The 17747-nt window shown below is 36.1% G+C and overlaps 1 protein-coding gene across 1 annotated transcript in view; it reads right to left on the bottom strand.

Moving 5' to 3' along the window:
* Nucleotides 1-17747, bottom strand: part of DGKB (diacylglycerol kinase beta) — a gene marked incomplete at its 3' end in the record, with an annotated part of 506452 nt that overhangs the window by 422931 nt on the left and 65774 nt on the right. The window contains exon 2 of the mRNA XM_019659894.1: nt 12506-12765. Within this exon, the coding sequence (XP_019515439.1) occupies nt 12506-12575 (70 nt within the window). The remainder of the gene's footprint in view (nt 1-12505; nt 12766-17747) is intronic.

Genomic DNA, 17747 nt, shown 5'->3' with positions numbered 1-17747 from the left:
TATATCTCCACCCCATGTTCAGAGCTGCATTATTTACAATAGCCAAGACATGGAGCAATCTAAATGCCCACAGGCCAATGAATGCATAAAAAAATTTATATATATATATATATATATATATATATATATATATATGTATGTATATTATTCAGTCATAAGAAATGATACCCTGCCATTTGTGACAACATGAAAGGAACTTGGTGTCATTAAGCTAAGTGAATAAGTCAGAAAAGGGAAAGACAAATACTGTATGATCTCATTAAAAAAAAAAAAAACCTCTTAAGAAAACAACAACAACAACAAAACTTACAGACACAGGGAACAGATTGGTGGTTGCCCACAGCTCAAGTCAGGGATGGAGGGATGAAATGGTTGAAGGTGGTCAAAAGGTACAAACTTCCAGTTACAAGATAAATAAGTCCTGGGGATGTAATGTGCTGCATGATGACTATAGTTAACAATACTGTATTGTATATTTGAAAGTTGAGAAGGTACATCTTCAAATTCACAAGAAAAAAATTATAACTATGTTTGGAAATGAATGTTAACTGAATTTATTTTGCTAATAACTTCACAACACATATCAAATCATTGTGTTGTACATCTAAAACTAATACGTTATATGTCAATTATACCTTAATTTTTTTAAAAAGTACTGCATATATAACATTTAGAGAATGTATTTCATTGCTTTATCATCATTTGCCACCATATTTGTCTCTCTGAATAGACCAAGCTATTTGATTAAAATCACCACAATATTCATTTCTGTATTACCCAGAGCTAATCATAATGCCAAAGTGTAAAAGACACTAAATATTGTTGGTGAAATTATGGCCAATGTGTAAAATTAAGTTCCTGTAGTCTGCATACTCATATTTTGTGTGTGTGTGGGGGGGGGGGGCGGGCACTTCTTGCTATAATTGAGGGGGCGGAGTGGCAACTATGGAAACTTACAGTGACTTTAATCTATAACTGATTTAAGGATATAATTTAAAATGTGATATTAAATGAATATAGTGATAACTTTCATTGTAATTTATCATTCTGGCATTAGTAACAAAAACAAGAGTTATTATGTATAGATAGGGAGTATTATCCTTATTTTATAAATGAAGAAACAGAAGCTTAAAGAGATTGTGATGACTTGCCTAATGTTCCAACATAAATGGCAGGTTATATTTTACTTTTGTTATACTGGCCATATTAGTCATTTACACCAAATATTTCAGTTCTCCCTTGATACTGAGCAGATGGAAGGAATGCATTGCTCTACTCCTTGAAATTATATGTTGTCAAGTGGATTAGTTATGTCAACGAAACATAAGCATATCATCACCAAGGAGAAGCCGTAAGAGCCAACGCACAATTCACGAGCTCTCCATTTTTCACTACTACAGCATCTGCCAATTTTTAATGTTGATGACTGCTCGATCTGGCTGGGACTTGATCGAGAACAATGTGAACTTAAGCCATTTATTGACTAGGATATGAAAAAGTAACATGAGAAATAAATGTCTATTTGGTTAAGCCACTGAAATTTTGTGAATTTTTCAACCATAGCATTACTTTGCTCACCTTTACCAATACTTCACAAAGTCCTAACCGTAAATTTTAATAAAACTGGGTTTCGTGGGCAAGTTGAAAAAGTTGAAAAAAATAAGTGTTTAAAAATCATTTAAAAGTATGTCTTTTTAGGACACTAAAATAATGTAAATTTAGACAATCATGAATATTACTTTCTTTACTATTGAAAGATTTAGCTATTGAAAATTTAAGACATATGGACCCAGAGAAGCCACCAATGGGAAATTCAGATGGAAGCAGTACAACAAAGAGGAAACAGAGCCAGAGATGAGGCAAAAGAGATTATTCAGCCAACATACATTCCAGAAATAAAATCTGGGTCAGAGCCAGGAACTGCTGCATTAATCAATGTGAATCAGAAGAAATAGTGTCGGAAATGAGAGACAGGTATTATCTAAAATAGAGTCACATATTCCAATTTCAGACCAAGTGTCAGGGCAAAGTCAATACATTTCACGTAAGTAGCCTAAGTGAGTAGACCTAAATCAAAGGAAAAAAAAAAGCCCTCATTTGATATTAAACTACCTCCATCACCACCATAATAATCCTCATCATAGCAATAATATGCGTATATAGAGCCGTGAGCACTTCACTTTTTATCATCATTGCATCCTAGGGCAGAGGTGAGGAAACCAAGGTGCACATCATAGCACTAGAACTCAAATCCAGTTTTTTTCTGACCAAATAATGTGTCCTCAGCTATATACAAATGACCCTGTACCATATATTATTTTGTCTTGGACAGAGAGAGTAATTATCAATAAGTGGCTTGGCCTCCCAAAATAGAGACAATGTATCACAGGGCAAGGGCCAAAAGTAAAAACTAATCCCAGTAAGAAAAATTAGAAAGAGAGCCTAGCATGCGATCTAAACTTGCTTAACAACAAATTTTATATAGGTACACGGGAGGAGGTCAAGTCTCTCTCCCTCCACTCTCCTTATCCCATCTTGTATGGATCAAGTCCAAAATATATCCAGAAGACACAATCAGATCATCATTCTAGAGGGTAGAATTTCTCAGGAGAGTAAGGCTACTTAAAATGGAAAAGAACTTTACCATATCTTTATTACAATCGCTCCATAACCTCCTTCTCATCTCTTTCACCTCCCATGTGTTTCATAAAGGAAGAGTGAGGAAGGTTCCAGGTACAGGGGAATAAGTGTGGGTGGAATGCAGGAACATGCCTCTACTTTAGGCAGAGCATCGCTGGAAGTAATACATAATCACGTCCCATCTATGAGGATAAGAGACCAGAAAGACATTTTGGGGTCAAAATCACAGTTAGCAACTTTGCTTCTTTGCTTTGCCCTATATGCAAAAATCCCTTAAGAGAGAGCTGTGGCTGATGGAGATAAGAAGACCTGAATCCCAGATTCCAGGTTTCCCTATTTTGGAAGCATGGTTAATAACACATTTATTACTGTATCTAACTTCATTAAGAAACATACTAAATGAATTATTACTGTTTTGATCTTTATCACTTATTGTGCCATAACAATGGACCAGGTAATCTGCCTGAAAGAGGTCAATTGCCTTTTTCTAAGGCTTGCTCTGAGTACTAAATGAATTACTACTTGTATATTGTTTAGAGTAGGGCACTGAAAATCTATGATTTATTATTATGATGATAATTGTCTCACTAAATACAACAACAACAGCGCTTTGAGGTGGGATTCTACTCTTCCTAGTGAGAAAGTTGATGCACAGGTAGTTTCTGTAACATTTTTAAGGTCACAACACTAATAACTAGAAAATGGGGCCGTGGTATAACACTGTCAAATATTGGTTTGCTCACAAAGCCTGTGCTCTTCCCACTAAGCCAGGCTGCATACTTCTCTCCAATGAAAGAAACTGTACAGCAGGTCCAAAATTAGGCACATTGGTCCTTACTGAAAAGAACAAGTTCATCATCATTTTGCAAAGCTCTACAATGCCAGCTGCTATAAAAAGCATGAAATTTATGAAAGTTTGGAAGTGTTCCCACCATAATAACACAGGATTTCCCAAAAAGTAATTTGCATGCTATACAACACACGTTATATTTAGCAAATAAAAAGCTAACCCTAAATAACAATATATGGGCACATCATGCATCACTTGGAAATACTGCATAGCTTTTACATAGGAAATAGTGTTATCCATGAAACATATTGCAGTTTCTTAACCCTTTACTGTGCCATGCATGATACCACAGCAGGAAGTGCTGTCAAACTAATAATGTGATAAGCTCAATTCTCTATGCGGTGGGAGTGAGAGCTATCTTATAACTATAGTTTGGATGACTTTATGTAAAGTGGGGAAAGGAAAATTATACTCCTGTTCCACATGTCAATGGAAATCTTTCCCATGGAGTGACTCAGCCTGAAACCCTAAGCTGGAGAATGGTCTCAGCATGCTGTCGGCAGCCACAGCAGGCTTCATATTAGCTGCCTTCTGCATCTGTGAGGACAACCCAGAACCAAAGATGCCAACAGCACCAGAAGCTTCTACTTTATTGAAAGAATCTAGTCTTGTAACAGAAAATAAGACATCGACTCAATGCTCCAAAATGTGATATTTTTCTGTTAGATCAATGAGATGTTCAAAGAGTCAACATAGGAAACTCACTCCCTCTCTATTAAAATAATAATTATAAACAGTTACACCGTTAACAACTTTCAATGCACTCTTCTCATTACTTGACATTTATTAACTCATTCTATTTCATTCTTACAACACTTAACATAGTTATTGTTTTCTCCATTTGACAAGTATGAAAACTGGGACACAGAGACATTAAGTAGCTTTGCCAAGTCAGAAGTCTAAAATGTGGTGGGACCAGAGGGTCTGAGATGGCATAGCAGATAAATGCTGTGCTCCTCCATGACCACATTACAATTACAGCTAAATTATAGAAGAATCAACCTAGAGAACCATCTGAAGTCTAGCTGAACAGAAAAACTATACCTGAGTATATAAAGAAGAATCCACATGGAGACTGGTAGGCAGGGTGGAGAAGCTAAATGTACTGACCCCCACAACTGGTGTGGCAATTCAAAATAAGGAGGAATATCTCAGCAGCGAAGGTATCCTCTTAGAAAGAGGAACCTCACAACATCTGGCTGTGAAAAACAGTAGGGATTCCAATCAGGTGAGACAAAAGGCTGCTGAAAACCCAGACATACTATTAAAGGGCTTACAAACACATTCATTCACTTGCAGGTACTCACCATGGGCTCTGGTTGAGAGACACTGACTCAAGAGTCATCAGAGACACACAAGTTGTGTGCTTCAGGGCGAGGACTACAGAGACAGTCTCCATTTTCCCTGTGTAGAATCCTCCTCCCACACAGCTGGTCAGCAGGCGCCAACTTTCCTGTTGAGTCCCCACACACACAGCCAAGTGTAAATCTGCATTGGCCTAGTGAAATCCGCTAGCTCCACCCAGGTGAAACCATGAACCCTAGACCACCCAACTCATGCAACATTGGAGGCACTATTTCGACCAGGAGCCAACTCTACCCATGCTGCACTCTTTATTGGACAACTCTCAGGGGTTCTACAGGCCCCAGATGGGCAGCAGCCAGCCTTAGTGTGCTCTGAGACTTTTCTGAGTAACTCCAGGTAAAGCACTGACATCAAACCAGAATCTACATTAACCTGGTGACTACCATTTGCCCCACCCTGGTGACTCTGATACCCTGCCCCACCCAACTCACATACCACTTGAGGTTGGAAGGTGGTACCAGGCCATGGGGTGCCCTAGGCTTTTTGCAGAGCTACCCTAGGCCCAGTTCTGGTGGCAGCCCAGTCTCTGCTCACAGAATGGCCTAACACATGGGTCTCTAGGTTCAGCATAGGCAGTAACTGACCACAAATTGTTTTTTAGCTCCTACCAGGTAGTTTCTGGCCAGTCACAGGCAGTGGCACACCTGGGCCAGCAACAGAGTCCCTCACAAGCAGCCCCAGAACCAATATACTTGGAGGTCAGCTTAAGATCACAGCAGAGCACCACCAAATTAGCCCACAAGCAGCACACATAAAAAGCAGTCTCAGCAGGCTCCAGAGCTTACTGAGGCAAATCCCATTCCCCAGGATAATCCCCACACACAGCAGCTTGTAAACTGTGGACATGGCCAAACCACACATCCAGTCAGCTTGAGGGTCAATCCCACCTACTAACGTGCCGATAGCAATCAAGGCTCAACTATAACAGAAGGGTACACACAAGCAACTCTCCTGGAGCACCCAGCACCTATAATGAAAGAGAATATGCCACTGAGCCCAACAGGGCACCTACTGCAGAGGGCCACCTGGCCAAGACTGGGAGACATAGCAGATCTACCTTACACATAGAAACAAGAACACAGAGAGTTAGCCAAAATGAGGAAACATAGAAATATGTCCCAAATAAAAGAATGAGGGAGAAAACAAAGAAACTAAACAAAATGGAGACAAGCAACCTACCAGACACAGAGTTTAAAACAATGCTCAGGGAACTTAGTGAGAACTTCAACAAAAAGATAACAAGCATAAAAAATGACACAGAGAAACAAGACAAACAAAGAAACAAAAACTATGAGACATAGAAAATAATTTAGTGGTTATCAGAGGGTAAGGGGAGCAGGAGGGTGGTAGAAAAGGGAATAAGGGATCAAATACATAGTGATGAAAAGAGAGCTGACTCTGGGTGGTGAACACACAATGTGATATACAGATGATGTATTACAGAATTGTACACGTGAAACCTATATAATTTTACTAACATTGTCACCCAAATATATTTTAATTCAAAAAGACACTGAAGAAACTGAAGATTCAAATAAATAGAAGCATGTACCATGCTCATGGATAGAAAGACTTAACCTTGTTAAAATGTCCCTACTACCCAAAGTAATATATAGATTTAATGTATTTATGAAAATACCAATGGCACTTTTCATAGAATAAGAACAAATAATAGAATTTATATGGAACCACACAATACCCTGAATAGCCACAAAAATCTTGAGAAAGAGAAAAATTGGAGGTATCATGCTGCCTGATCATACTACAAGGGTATAGTAATTAAAACAGCATCATATTGGCATAAAAAATAGATACATAGATCAATAGAACAGACTAGAGAGCCCTGATATAAACCTACACCTACATGGTCATTTAATCTATGACAAAGAAGGCAAGAATATACATAAAGTAAAGACAAAGTCTCTTCAATAAATGGTGTTGGAAAACTGGATACATGCAAAAACAAAAACAAAAAATGAAACTGGACTACCTTGTTACACCATGTACAACAATAAACTCAGACTTGATTAAAGATTTAAATGAAAGACCCAAACCCATAAAACTCCTAAAAGAAAATATAGGCAGTTAACTCTTTGATATTACTCTTAGTAATATTTTTTCTGTTCTATCTTTTCAGGCTAGGGAAACAAAAGAAGAAAATAAACAAATAGTTCTACATCAAACTAAAAAGTTTTGGCACAGCAAAGGAAATCACCAATGAAACAAAAAGACAGCGTACTGAATGGGAGAAGATACTTGCCAATGATACATCTGATAAGGGGTTAATATCCAAAATTCGTAAAGAACTACAACTCAACACCAAAGAAAAAAAACAAGCAATGCACTTAAAAAATGGGCAGAGGACATGCATATGACCAATAGACATATGAAAAGATGCTCCACATCACTAATCAACAGGAAAATACAAATTAAAACCAAAACCACAATGAGGTACTCGCCTCACACCTGTCAGGATAGCTACCATCAATAAATCAACAAGCAAGGGCCGGCCAAGTGGCTCAGTTGGTTAAGAGCTCGCTCAAGAGTTTGAGCTCTGAGCAACAGCAGTTCGAGTCCAGCCCGAGCTGAGCAGCCGCTGAGCTGCCAACAGGTAGCAGGATGGCTCAGCTAAAAAAAAAAAAAATCAACAAGCAGCAAGTACTAATGAGGATGCAGAAAATAGGGAACACTTGTGCACTGTAGGTGGGATTGCAAATTGGTGCAGCCACTATGGAAAATGGTTTGGAGGTTCCTGAAAAAGTTAAAAATAGAACTACCTTATGACCCAGCAATTCCACTTCTGGGTATTTATCTAAAGAAATCCAAAACACTAATTTGAAAAGATATATGCACCCCTATGTTCACTGCAGCTCTATTTACAATAGCCAAGATATGGAAACAAACTAAGTGCCCATCAATAGACGATTGGATAAAGAAGAGCTGGTACATATATACAATGAAATATCACTTGGCCATAAAAAGGAATGAAATCTTAACCATCTGCAACAACATGGATGCACCTAGAGGGTATTATGCTAAGTGAAATAAGTCAGACTGAGAAAGACAAACACCATACGATCTCACTTAGATGTGGAATCTGAAGGACAAAATAAACAAATAAAACAGAAACAGGTTCATAGACATAGAGAACAAACTGATAGTTGACAGCAGGAAGGCGAGTTGGGAGCTGGGTGAAAAAGTTGAAAGGATTAAAAAATACAAATTAGTAGTTACAAAATAGTGATGGGGATGTAAAATACAGCATGAAGAGTATAGTCAATAACATTGCAACAACTAAACTACATATCGTGCCAGGCAGGTACTAGACTAATAGGGGGATGACTTCATAAATTATATAAATGTCTAACCACAATGCTGTATACCTGAAACTAATATAAAACAATACCGTCAACTGTAACTGAAAAAAAAATTGAAAACTAAATATTTTTCAAATTAGTATTTAGGAATATTAATAACATAATTAAAATAAAACAGATTAATAAAACAAAATACAATACAATACAGTAAAGTAAAATATGGTGAGACCAGGATTTGACTATAAGCTATTTGATATACTAGCTGCCTAACCAGGAATGCTATGCCAATATCACTCTACCACAATTAATCAAGAGAAAATCCTAGAAGCTGAGAAAATATTTATAGTTGTAGGATATAATGGACTATGTTAATTATATGTTAAATGCAACATGCGAAAACCCTGCCCCCAATGTGAAGGGTCTTTGGGGGGTAATTAGGATAAGAGGAGGGAATGAAGGTGGTGAATTGGATTAGTGACCTTTTGGAGTCCAGGAAGAGCTTTCAGCTTCTCTTTTGCTCTTCCCACCATGTGAGGAAACAAGGATAAGTTGACAGTTTGCAACCAAGAAGAAGGGTCTTCTCAGGACCAAAACATGCTGACACCCTGAACGCAGCCTTCCAGACTCTAGAGCTGTGTGAAATAAGTCTGTGTTGTTTATACGTCACCCAGTTTATGGTGCTTGGTTATGGCAGCCCAAAAGAAGTAAGACAGGGTATATTGTGGCAATTGTGGAGCGAATCCAAAATCAGATAACTTTAGGAAATGATATTCTCTAGGTTCAATATTGAACGATTTGGTTTTACTTGGGTTGGGGGCTTCATGAACTCATTCAACTTGTTCCAGAGTTCCACAGCCTCAAAAAGCATAGGAAACACTCATTTGATATACACCACATATAATATTAGCATGTTGCAACTTTAAACTTAAATCAGTATCTGTTATTTTAATTATTCATGTAATACATATAAACAACTTCTTATTGAGAGATACAAAACTAAAATCCAGAAATCTTACCCATATACCACTTTTATAATAAGAATATGGAGAAATGTCACTTTGTCAGTATTTGCACAGTAATACGAAAAATCTGATCCTTACATGCTGTGATGAACTGATCACATGTACTAAATAGTATGGAAAATATACTATTTTTATAATCTTTAGGATATGTTTCCAGCTATATTTTGACAATGGCAATTTATGACACATGGATACATTCTAACCATGATAGCCTTGGCTCCTTAATCATATAGGCAACTTCTCTGAGGATTAAGTCAAGCACTTTTCATGTCTTTGTTATTTAAAAAAAGAGTAGCAAGTCTAATATGAAATCAGCACTATTTTTTTTCATTTACAGTTAATTGGTTAATTTATCTTCTCATAAAATCCATTTTAACAATGTTCTTAAAACCATGCCACTTCTTACTACCAATTTATTGAATGCTCCTTAATCTTTGTCTCAATGTTACAACTTTTACATTATGATTTTTATTACCACTTGTCTTCAGCGTTTACACGAATTGATTACTAAATCAAGCATTCTTGTGATATAATTTAATACACCCCCATATTGCTTAGCCAATAAAATAAAAGCAGCAGCCTGCAATTATATTTAAAACTTTAGTATTAAATTCTGTTTACCAATTCAAATGGAATTTGAATATCTGAGCAATAGTCATTATAAATGATATTTTAGCTATCATAGCAATAATTTACCAATTTTATATGAATGCTAACTGTAAGACATTTTTCCTGTAAGTACCCAAACACTGGAAAATATATTTTAATAATCAAGCCAAATTAAAAATAACCTAAACCAAACTCAATATTTTTTTTTATTTGGGGAATTACGTCACGAACATCCTCCATCCTCTAAGTCAAATCTTAGAGCTAAATTTTAGATATCTCTATCTATCTCTATCTCTAAATTCTCATATTTTATTATTTCCCAAGCTCTCTTCTGTTAGTTTTAATCTGAAGTTCCACTTGGTTTTAACCTGACTTTCCACTTACTGGTTATCTTTCATCATCCACATTATTTAGTCTATTCCAATAGCCCACTGGCCTGACTCTGGTCTCTTTCCATTACCACATACTATTTTCATAGTTGTCCAATTAAACTTCTTGAAGCATAGCATTGTGTGTGTCACTCTACACTTAAAGTCCTACAATTACTCTTCACTGCCTAACTCAAGTTTAGCATTATATATTTTAGTTCTGTCACACTTTTACAGCCTTAACTCCACATACTCCCTTAATCTGTCGTGTGGCTAAATGTGGCTCATCTCTCCTCCTCAAATATATGCTGAATTGTCCCTTTTTATCTATATCATTTTCTTCTCCATTTACCTTAAACTTATATTTTAAAATTCATCTCAAACCCTACTTTTCTTAAAGATTTCCCTTTTCTCATCTTCAACTAAATGCTAATGCCCTACAGAACCCCAAACTTTGCTTTTGGCACTTACACCGTTCTGCCTTGAAAATGAGTCATTTATCCATTTGTTTTTAGCCTTTATTAAACTACAAATTACTTAAAGGGAAGGTCCATATCTGTTCATATTTGCATTTCTTTCAGCATCAAGAAGAATATTCTCCCTAAAGATGCTCAGGAATATTTACTTAATTTTTGGCTATAACACTTAGAACATGTAGAAATTGGAAACCATAAGTAAATTGTTTTTAGTCAATTTAGAAATTAATGAGTATAAGAAGGTTGACAACAACTCATCCATTCTGGGCTACATTTTATTTATGTGAGAAATGGATGAATTATGCTTGCAGTGGTTTCAAAACAGTTTTTGAGTATGAGGATCACATTTTGATGTCAAAAAGATTTCTGATCCTCCCCCCTCATGTGATAGTTATGTTTTTATTATTCACTAAGAAAATGCATGCATTCTTGTGGATTTGCGACATCCTTGCAAATACCCAGCAGCACTCTTACATCTTTACCCAGAACACTGCAGCCCTCAAGTTAGGAAAGCTCTAAAAAACCTGTGAAATTGGCCTTTTCAGGTAATATGCATTAAGAGTTTATTAATGCTCCTGACTTATATGTACCTTGCACTTGTGTTATTATTCATTGTTATCATCACATCTATTTCTTATTATTCCAAATCCCTCTTCCATATTTAACCTTTCTCTCAGCCTCTCCTTCATAATATTCAATTTAGTCCAGACACTTATCTCCTGTACGCCACATGTCCTCTTTGCTTAAGCATCACCAGCTGCTTCAATGTTTGCCTCTTTCACTATTATGTGCTATTGGTTCTTTTTCTCTGTCCACTTCTTGCATTTTATTCTCCCGGTATCATGTTACTCCCTCCACTCTCACCATTCTTATTACAGTCTCTGTGGATTATTTTTTTCTCTACTCATTGTCTTCCAAGCTTTTTAGTGTCATATATATATATATATATATATATATATATATATATATATATATATATTTTACTCTTCAATATCTTGACCTAATTACTGTTCATATACATAGCTGAAACTCATTTCGTGAAATAGACATATTCCTGAAAATCTATGGTAAAAACAAACTTCCTGTAAACACAACCTTATTGTGTACATAGAGCAAAACAATATTTTTAAATACCCTACTCTAAGGCAAATTACCATGGTCTACCTTTTGTCTAAATACACAAACTAAACAAGTAGGGAGAAGGTCTTAACGACCCCCTTTTTCTCCCCACAACCTCTAATGCCAACCTCACAGTATATTGGGTTGTCGGAAAAGTCATGACGTATTTTTTCTAAGTTTTTCATTGCAAAAGTGAAAAACTTTTCCATGGCTTTTCCGACAACCCAATATCTATGACTCCCTATTCCAAGTCCTTTTTGGAATATTAGGCTGACAAAGAGAGGGAAAAAATCTCACATTTCCCCTTCCTCCTGATCTCTATGAGTCAGGTCCTGATGACTCACATAACACCGTTGCTTTTTTTCTCCTTTTATTTTCTTATTACTGTCTTTGCATTCCTTCTGTCTTCCTCCTGCTTAGTTACAGTTTCAACAGTCTCCATTTTCCCAGGCTGTCTTATCCTTTGCTTTACTTCTATTACAGCTGTAGTGTTTCCAAGTGTAATTTTGCATCTGATATCCTAGCTTCTTTCCGTCTAGATTTGAGGTTTGATTTAACTTAATCTTTTATTTTTTCTCATTGCAAAAAGGTCATCTCCAGTTAACCTACTTGCTAACACAAAAGATACACCTAAATCTATCCTGATGCTGAACAGAATCTGTATTGTTTGTTTAAATCAATCATACCTTGTTTAGCACAAGTGCCCCCCAAAAAGCATATTATTGATATGAATACTTACATTCAGCATATTTCTGAAGTTGGGAAAATTCTGAAGGGCTGAGGTGAGCCCACTTTTCCTGGTTTGTCATGGTGGTGATAAGGACGTCTCTTACATACCAGATGAGGATGTCTTTATTCAGGTATATGACAGAATTCTACGCTTCAAACTTTCCACCAGGCATGTTTTATGATAAAATACCTCAAGCTTCAAAATATGAAAATTGTCAGCATGAATCCACAGTGGAGGTGAGTTTGTAGTTTCAATATTGCAATAAAGCACTGCAAAAAGAGAAGCAAAGATGAAAAGATTAGCACTATTGCCAAAAGAAAAAAATGAACAAGTTATAAAATGTTAAGTATTTTTTAATTCCTAAAAAATGGATTTTAAAGTTTGTCTACTTTGCATAATACTCACACTTTAATGACCTATTTAGTCTTTAATGGAATATTTATATACACTTCTTAATGGAACATCATAGAATAAATATGACAAAGAATACAAGATGTAAAAACAAAAAATTGTTAAAGTCTAGTTTCATACAAGTAGTTGTTTTGTTCAATTTTATAAACTCCGTATTCCAAGAGTTGGCAAGGGTGTCATTTTTATTAATCTGAATTCATCAGTTCTTTAATATATAAACAAACATAATGTAAAAATATCTAGACCCAAATTATTAAAGGAGATTACATAAACTCTATAGCTCCCTGCACATACAATCTGCTAGTGTACCAAATTTCCAGCAATGGCTTGGATTGGTCCTTGGTAGCAGTACACATATTCACAATCATGCAAATTAATTTTGAGGAACATATAATTTTTGGGGGGGATGGGGGGGAAGACTGTTTTTCCAGGACCCATCAGCTCCAAGTAAAGTAATTGTTTCAATCTAGTTGTGGAGGGCACAACTCAGTGGCCCATGTGGGGATCGAACCAGCAACCTTGGTGTTAAGAGCACTGTGCTCTAACCACCTAAGCTAACCAGTCGCCCCATGAAACATATAATTTCTTTTCTCTAGCAATAAGATAGAATAAATTTACAATTTTTAAAAATTCCAAGAAAAGTTGCTAACTTAAAGCTATTCCAAATGTCTGACAGACTTGCATAATGATAGTAGATGATACTATTGTGAATCATGCTTAAAAATAAATCCCTTAGGTTGTCATGGTTCTACATTCAGTGCAACATATATAAAGACAAACAAAGTGAAAGCCCATATGGTTTCAACTTTTTCCAGAAATGATAATCAATTGCTCAGTCATCCACCAGACTGGCAGTGTGATTGTTGTAGCAAATGAAGCTCTTATGAACAATCTGAGTTTAAGCAACTGTATGTTTGGGAGAAAGGTTATACATACGTTATTACCTAAAGCCACAGTAACTTTATTTGGTGTTAGTGCCCAATCTTTCTTCAGCATCTCTTTACTCTTTTCCAATATCAAGCACAGAACCTCACTGTCCTATCCTCTCATTCTTGCCTTAAAAAAACACACACACAAAAAAAAAAAAAAACAAAAGAAAAACAAAAACTGTTCTTGTTGGTTGCATCATTCAGGGTTTCTGCACTTAGTTTTACAAGGTGATGGTTTTCTATTTAATTGGAAAAAATGAAGATGCTGATGAGTTAACAGAGCCTAAACTGCTAGATCTTTTTTCTTCCAGGGAGTGTTCTTACATCACAACCATGATTTTGGGGAAGCAGTGCAAATGGGAAAAAAATGGGCATGGGTCATGGGCATTTCTTGTGCTGTCTGCCTACTTTCTTCCTGCTGATTTCATCTTTCACATTGATTTCATCCTAATTTTTGCTTCTCTCCAGTTACGTGCAGTTTTGTTGGCACTGTAACACAAGGTATCCTGTTCTCTCCTATCCAAAGGGAGACAGATGATTCAGGCACATTTGGCACATTAGGCTGTCTCGTGGGGCTTTAAATGTTGAGTGGAGTGACTCAAGCACAGGGTGAAAATAGCTGTACCCAAATAATTACAACAATGACTGGATATCTGTCCCTGTCTGAGACTGGCTCTCCAGCTATCTTATCATTTCTGGAAGCAAGTAATATTCTTTTAATAAATGATTAAATAAGCCAGAAACAGTTTTTGTTTCCTATGACCTAAAAACCTTAACTGATGGTAATGACAGTTTGGGTTTTTTTTTTTATTAAAAAGTTATTTATTGAGTCCCTCTGTATGCCAGAAAGCATTCTAGGCACTGAGGATGCAACAAAGATGAAAACACACAAAAGATGAAAATAACGCTAATTCCAACAATGTGTCAGCTTTATTAAGAGCTCACAGTATGCATGGCTCTCTCCTAACAGTGTGTTACAATAGATCATTCATTCTTCACAGAACAACCCTGTAAGGAACTAAGTCTCCCATTTCAACAAATTAGGAAACTGACACTAGGTAACAGGAATCTGGTAGATATGACAGAAATGTCTAGAAGCCCACCCAATATCCATTCTCTCTTGCTTCTTTGGTTACAGAACCCTAATTTTATTAAATGAAAACATATCCATCAAAATAAGTACATTCCTCAGCTTCTTTGCATGAAGAAATGGCCAGATGTTGGGTGAGGTACAGAAAAAGGTTCTATTTGAAGAAACAGGAGGCAAGTGCTCTTTTAACCATTTTTTATTTCCTACAATTTCCTACCTGGAATGTTGACATGTTGGCTGCAAATTCAGCGATTTCTTATACAATTGATATAACTTTGAGAATGGAAACCAAGTACTAAGAATCGTAGAGCTCCATAAAGTAGACCAGGGGTAGGCAAATCGCTAACTGCAAAAATATTTGGTCAACCGCCGATTTTTGTAAATAAAGTTTTATTGAAACACAAACACACCTATTAGAGAAACCAGGAAGAGGCCAATTTTTGAAAAATTCTAATGTGAAATAAGGGGGGTTGGGCATTATCATGAAGATAGTAAAGAATAAGGAAAGGACTGCAGAAAATAGTCCAAATACCTGATCACTGTAGGAAAAAAAATGTCATTTTGGAAAAAAGTCAATGTCTTCACTCATTAATACTTTCTCACTTGTAGTGTTGTGATAGTTCCTAACTGTCCCCTTAGTGCTCTCCTTTCCTTACCATGGCCTAATTCCTTGATGTCCATCAAGAGTCATAAACTACTGGTACATTGATTCTAGAGGCCTGTCTGACAAATTGCCAACAATAAGTTAATTAACAAATTAGAACAGTAATTAGTTAATTAATTATAGCTTTCCACCTGCTCTGAAATTTATTAAAATTCCACAGTTAATTAAGTATAAGAAACTTAAATCTAAAATGACTGGTTTTCTGTCATCCTTCAGATATTTGCATGAATGCTGTCTTCTCAGGAAAGTCTCACCTGGTCATTCTTAAAATTGCACACTCATACACACCATCTTTCCACCATGTTTTAATTTGTTTTGAATATAACATTGAGTCAAATATTTAACTTATTTATATTATTAAATATTTGTCTCCTTACACTAGTATTAGGGACAACATGAGTAGTTTTGAGCCCTAATGGGATTCCACAAAAAGGACAAAGCAATTAAAAATATTTATTGGATTTGCCCTTGATAATCATCTGGATGGATGCATTATATTCTGTGTCACCATCCTATTATGTGCTATAAGACATAAGTCCTGTAAGATCAGGGATTTTTGCCTGTGGACTGCTATTGCCTAAGTGCTTGGAAGAGTGGTTGGTATTCAGTAGATGGTCAATAAATATTTGTAAAATGAATTCACTTATATGCTTTTTTTTCATAAAGTAAAACTTGGGTAGGAGAGTTCAAAGGAGCCCCTGAATTTCAGGAAGAGAAAACGTTGCATAAAGAAAGCATCAGGAACAGAAGTCACTATGCGTTCACTTTTTATAGGGGCCACACCCCTTTCCTTAAACTAAATGAACATAAACAAAAGAAGTTGTACTTAGAGATACAAAGCTTTTACAGCTGCCCACCAAAAGAGGATTTCACACAGTTTGCAAGTGTTTTCTTTTTGTTGTTGTTAAATATAACTAACTCCATATAAATGAGCATCATTCCCAAGGAATGCCTTGAGATATCAGTTATCCAATTTATAAAAATGATAATTATATATGAATATCAGGGCTATCTTTTTTTAAAGACACTTTTCAATATCTAACAAAAAATTATTTAGCTTTCTATGCTCTAGCATGATTTGTCAGCTTAGGTCTTCACTTTAGGTACTAAGAACAGCTTCTCTGAATTGATCTAATCCAATTTGCATTTTAACAAGCATATTAAGAGAGTAATGGCACCCCTGAAAGTAAATTCTCTTTGGTTCTCGACTTGATTTTTTAACACCAATATGCTTAGACTAAAACCTGTCTTTCTCATCTTTCTGCTAGTGAGAAAAGCCTTTAGTTTCTCACAATTCTGCTAGTTCTAATTCTCATTATGTGATGTAATTTGTAACCAAAAAAAAAAAAAGATATATGGGTGGAGTACAGATGGAGAAGGTTTTCCTAGTCAAATCTTTTAAACTAGTTGAACTGACATATCAGAAGTCTGAGAAATGTTTGCGTGTGCAATAAAAAAATCAAGAGGAACAGCTATTCTTTATGATTCAGAAAGACACAGAAATGATGGTGGCACTTTCTTTTCATCTCTTCCCCTTCATAAATGTGTAGAAAGAGAATGACAATATTCAGCAAGGGTTCCCTATGGTGCATTCACAGACTTCACATCCTCCCGCAAAGGGCTTTCCTTAGACACATGAATACCAGGAAGGATCCACTTTGCTGGCTATTGGAAAGCAATCTCATTCTGGCCTTCTCATCTAGCCAATGGATGTGCTACTTTGTTTAGTTGGTGACAGGAAATGATTATGTTGAAGGAGTTGGAGAAGACTCTGGCCTATTGCACCTTGGCTGAATCACATGCTCCATAATTAGGGAAGGAAACAAAACTCCTCATGAAAAAGCCACAGGCAATGTTTAGAAGATAAATGGATCTGGTGGTTTCAAAGCATTATTTGTTAGACACCTTAAGTGTTAGATTTCTAAATCATTATTAAAAATCAGCATGTCATGACTCCAATCACTGAATAAAGTAATACATATTAAGGCACATTGAAGACTGCATATATACAAATTTAAGGTGCTTTTCAGGACTGAAAATATTTACTGGGTCTCCAGGGTCACGAACTCCAAATTATAAGGTAACCAATGGAAAAATCACAGGAGTGAAAAAGGATGGGAGTCAAAATATCACAGACTTTCTGAAAGAAAAGTAGGA

This window comes from Hipposideros armiger, unplaced genomic scaffold, assembly GCF_001890085.2.
Source record: "Hipposideros armiger isolate ML-2016 unplaced genomic scaffold, ASM189008v1 scaffold_305, whole genome shotgun sequence".
NCBI lineage: Eukaryota > Metazoa > Chordata > Mammalia > Chiroptera > Hipposideridae > Hipposideros > Hipposideros armiger.
The sequence above is the reverse complement of the archived record's forward strand: the minus strand, read 5'-3'. Positions and strand labels throughout refer to the sequence as shown.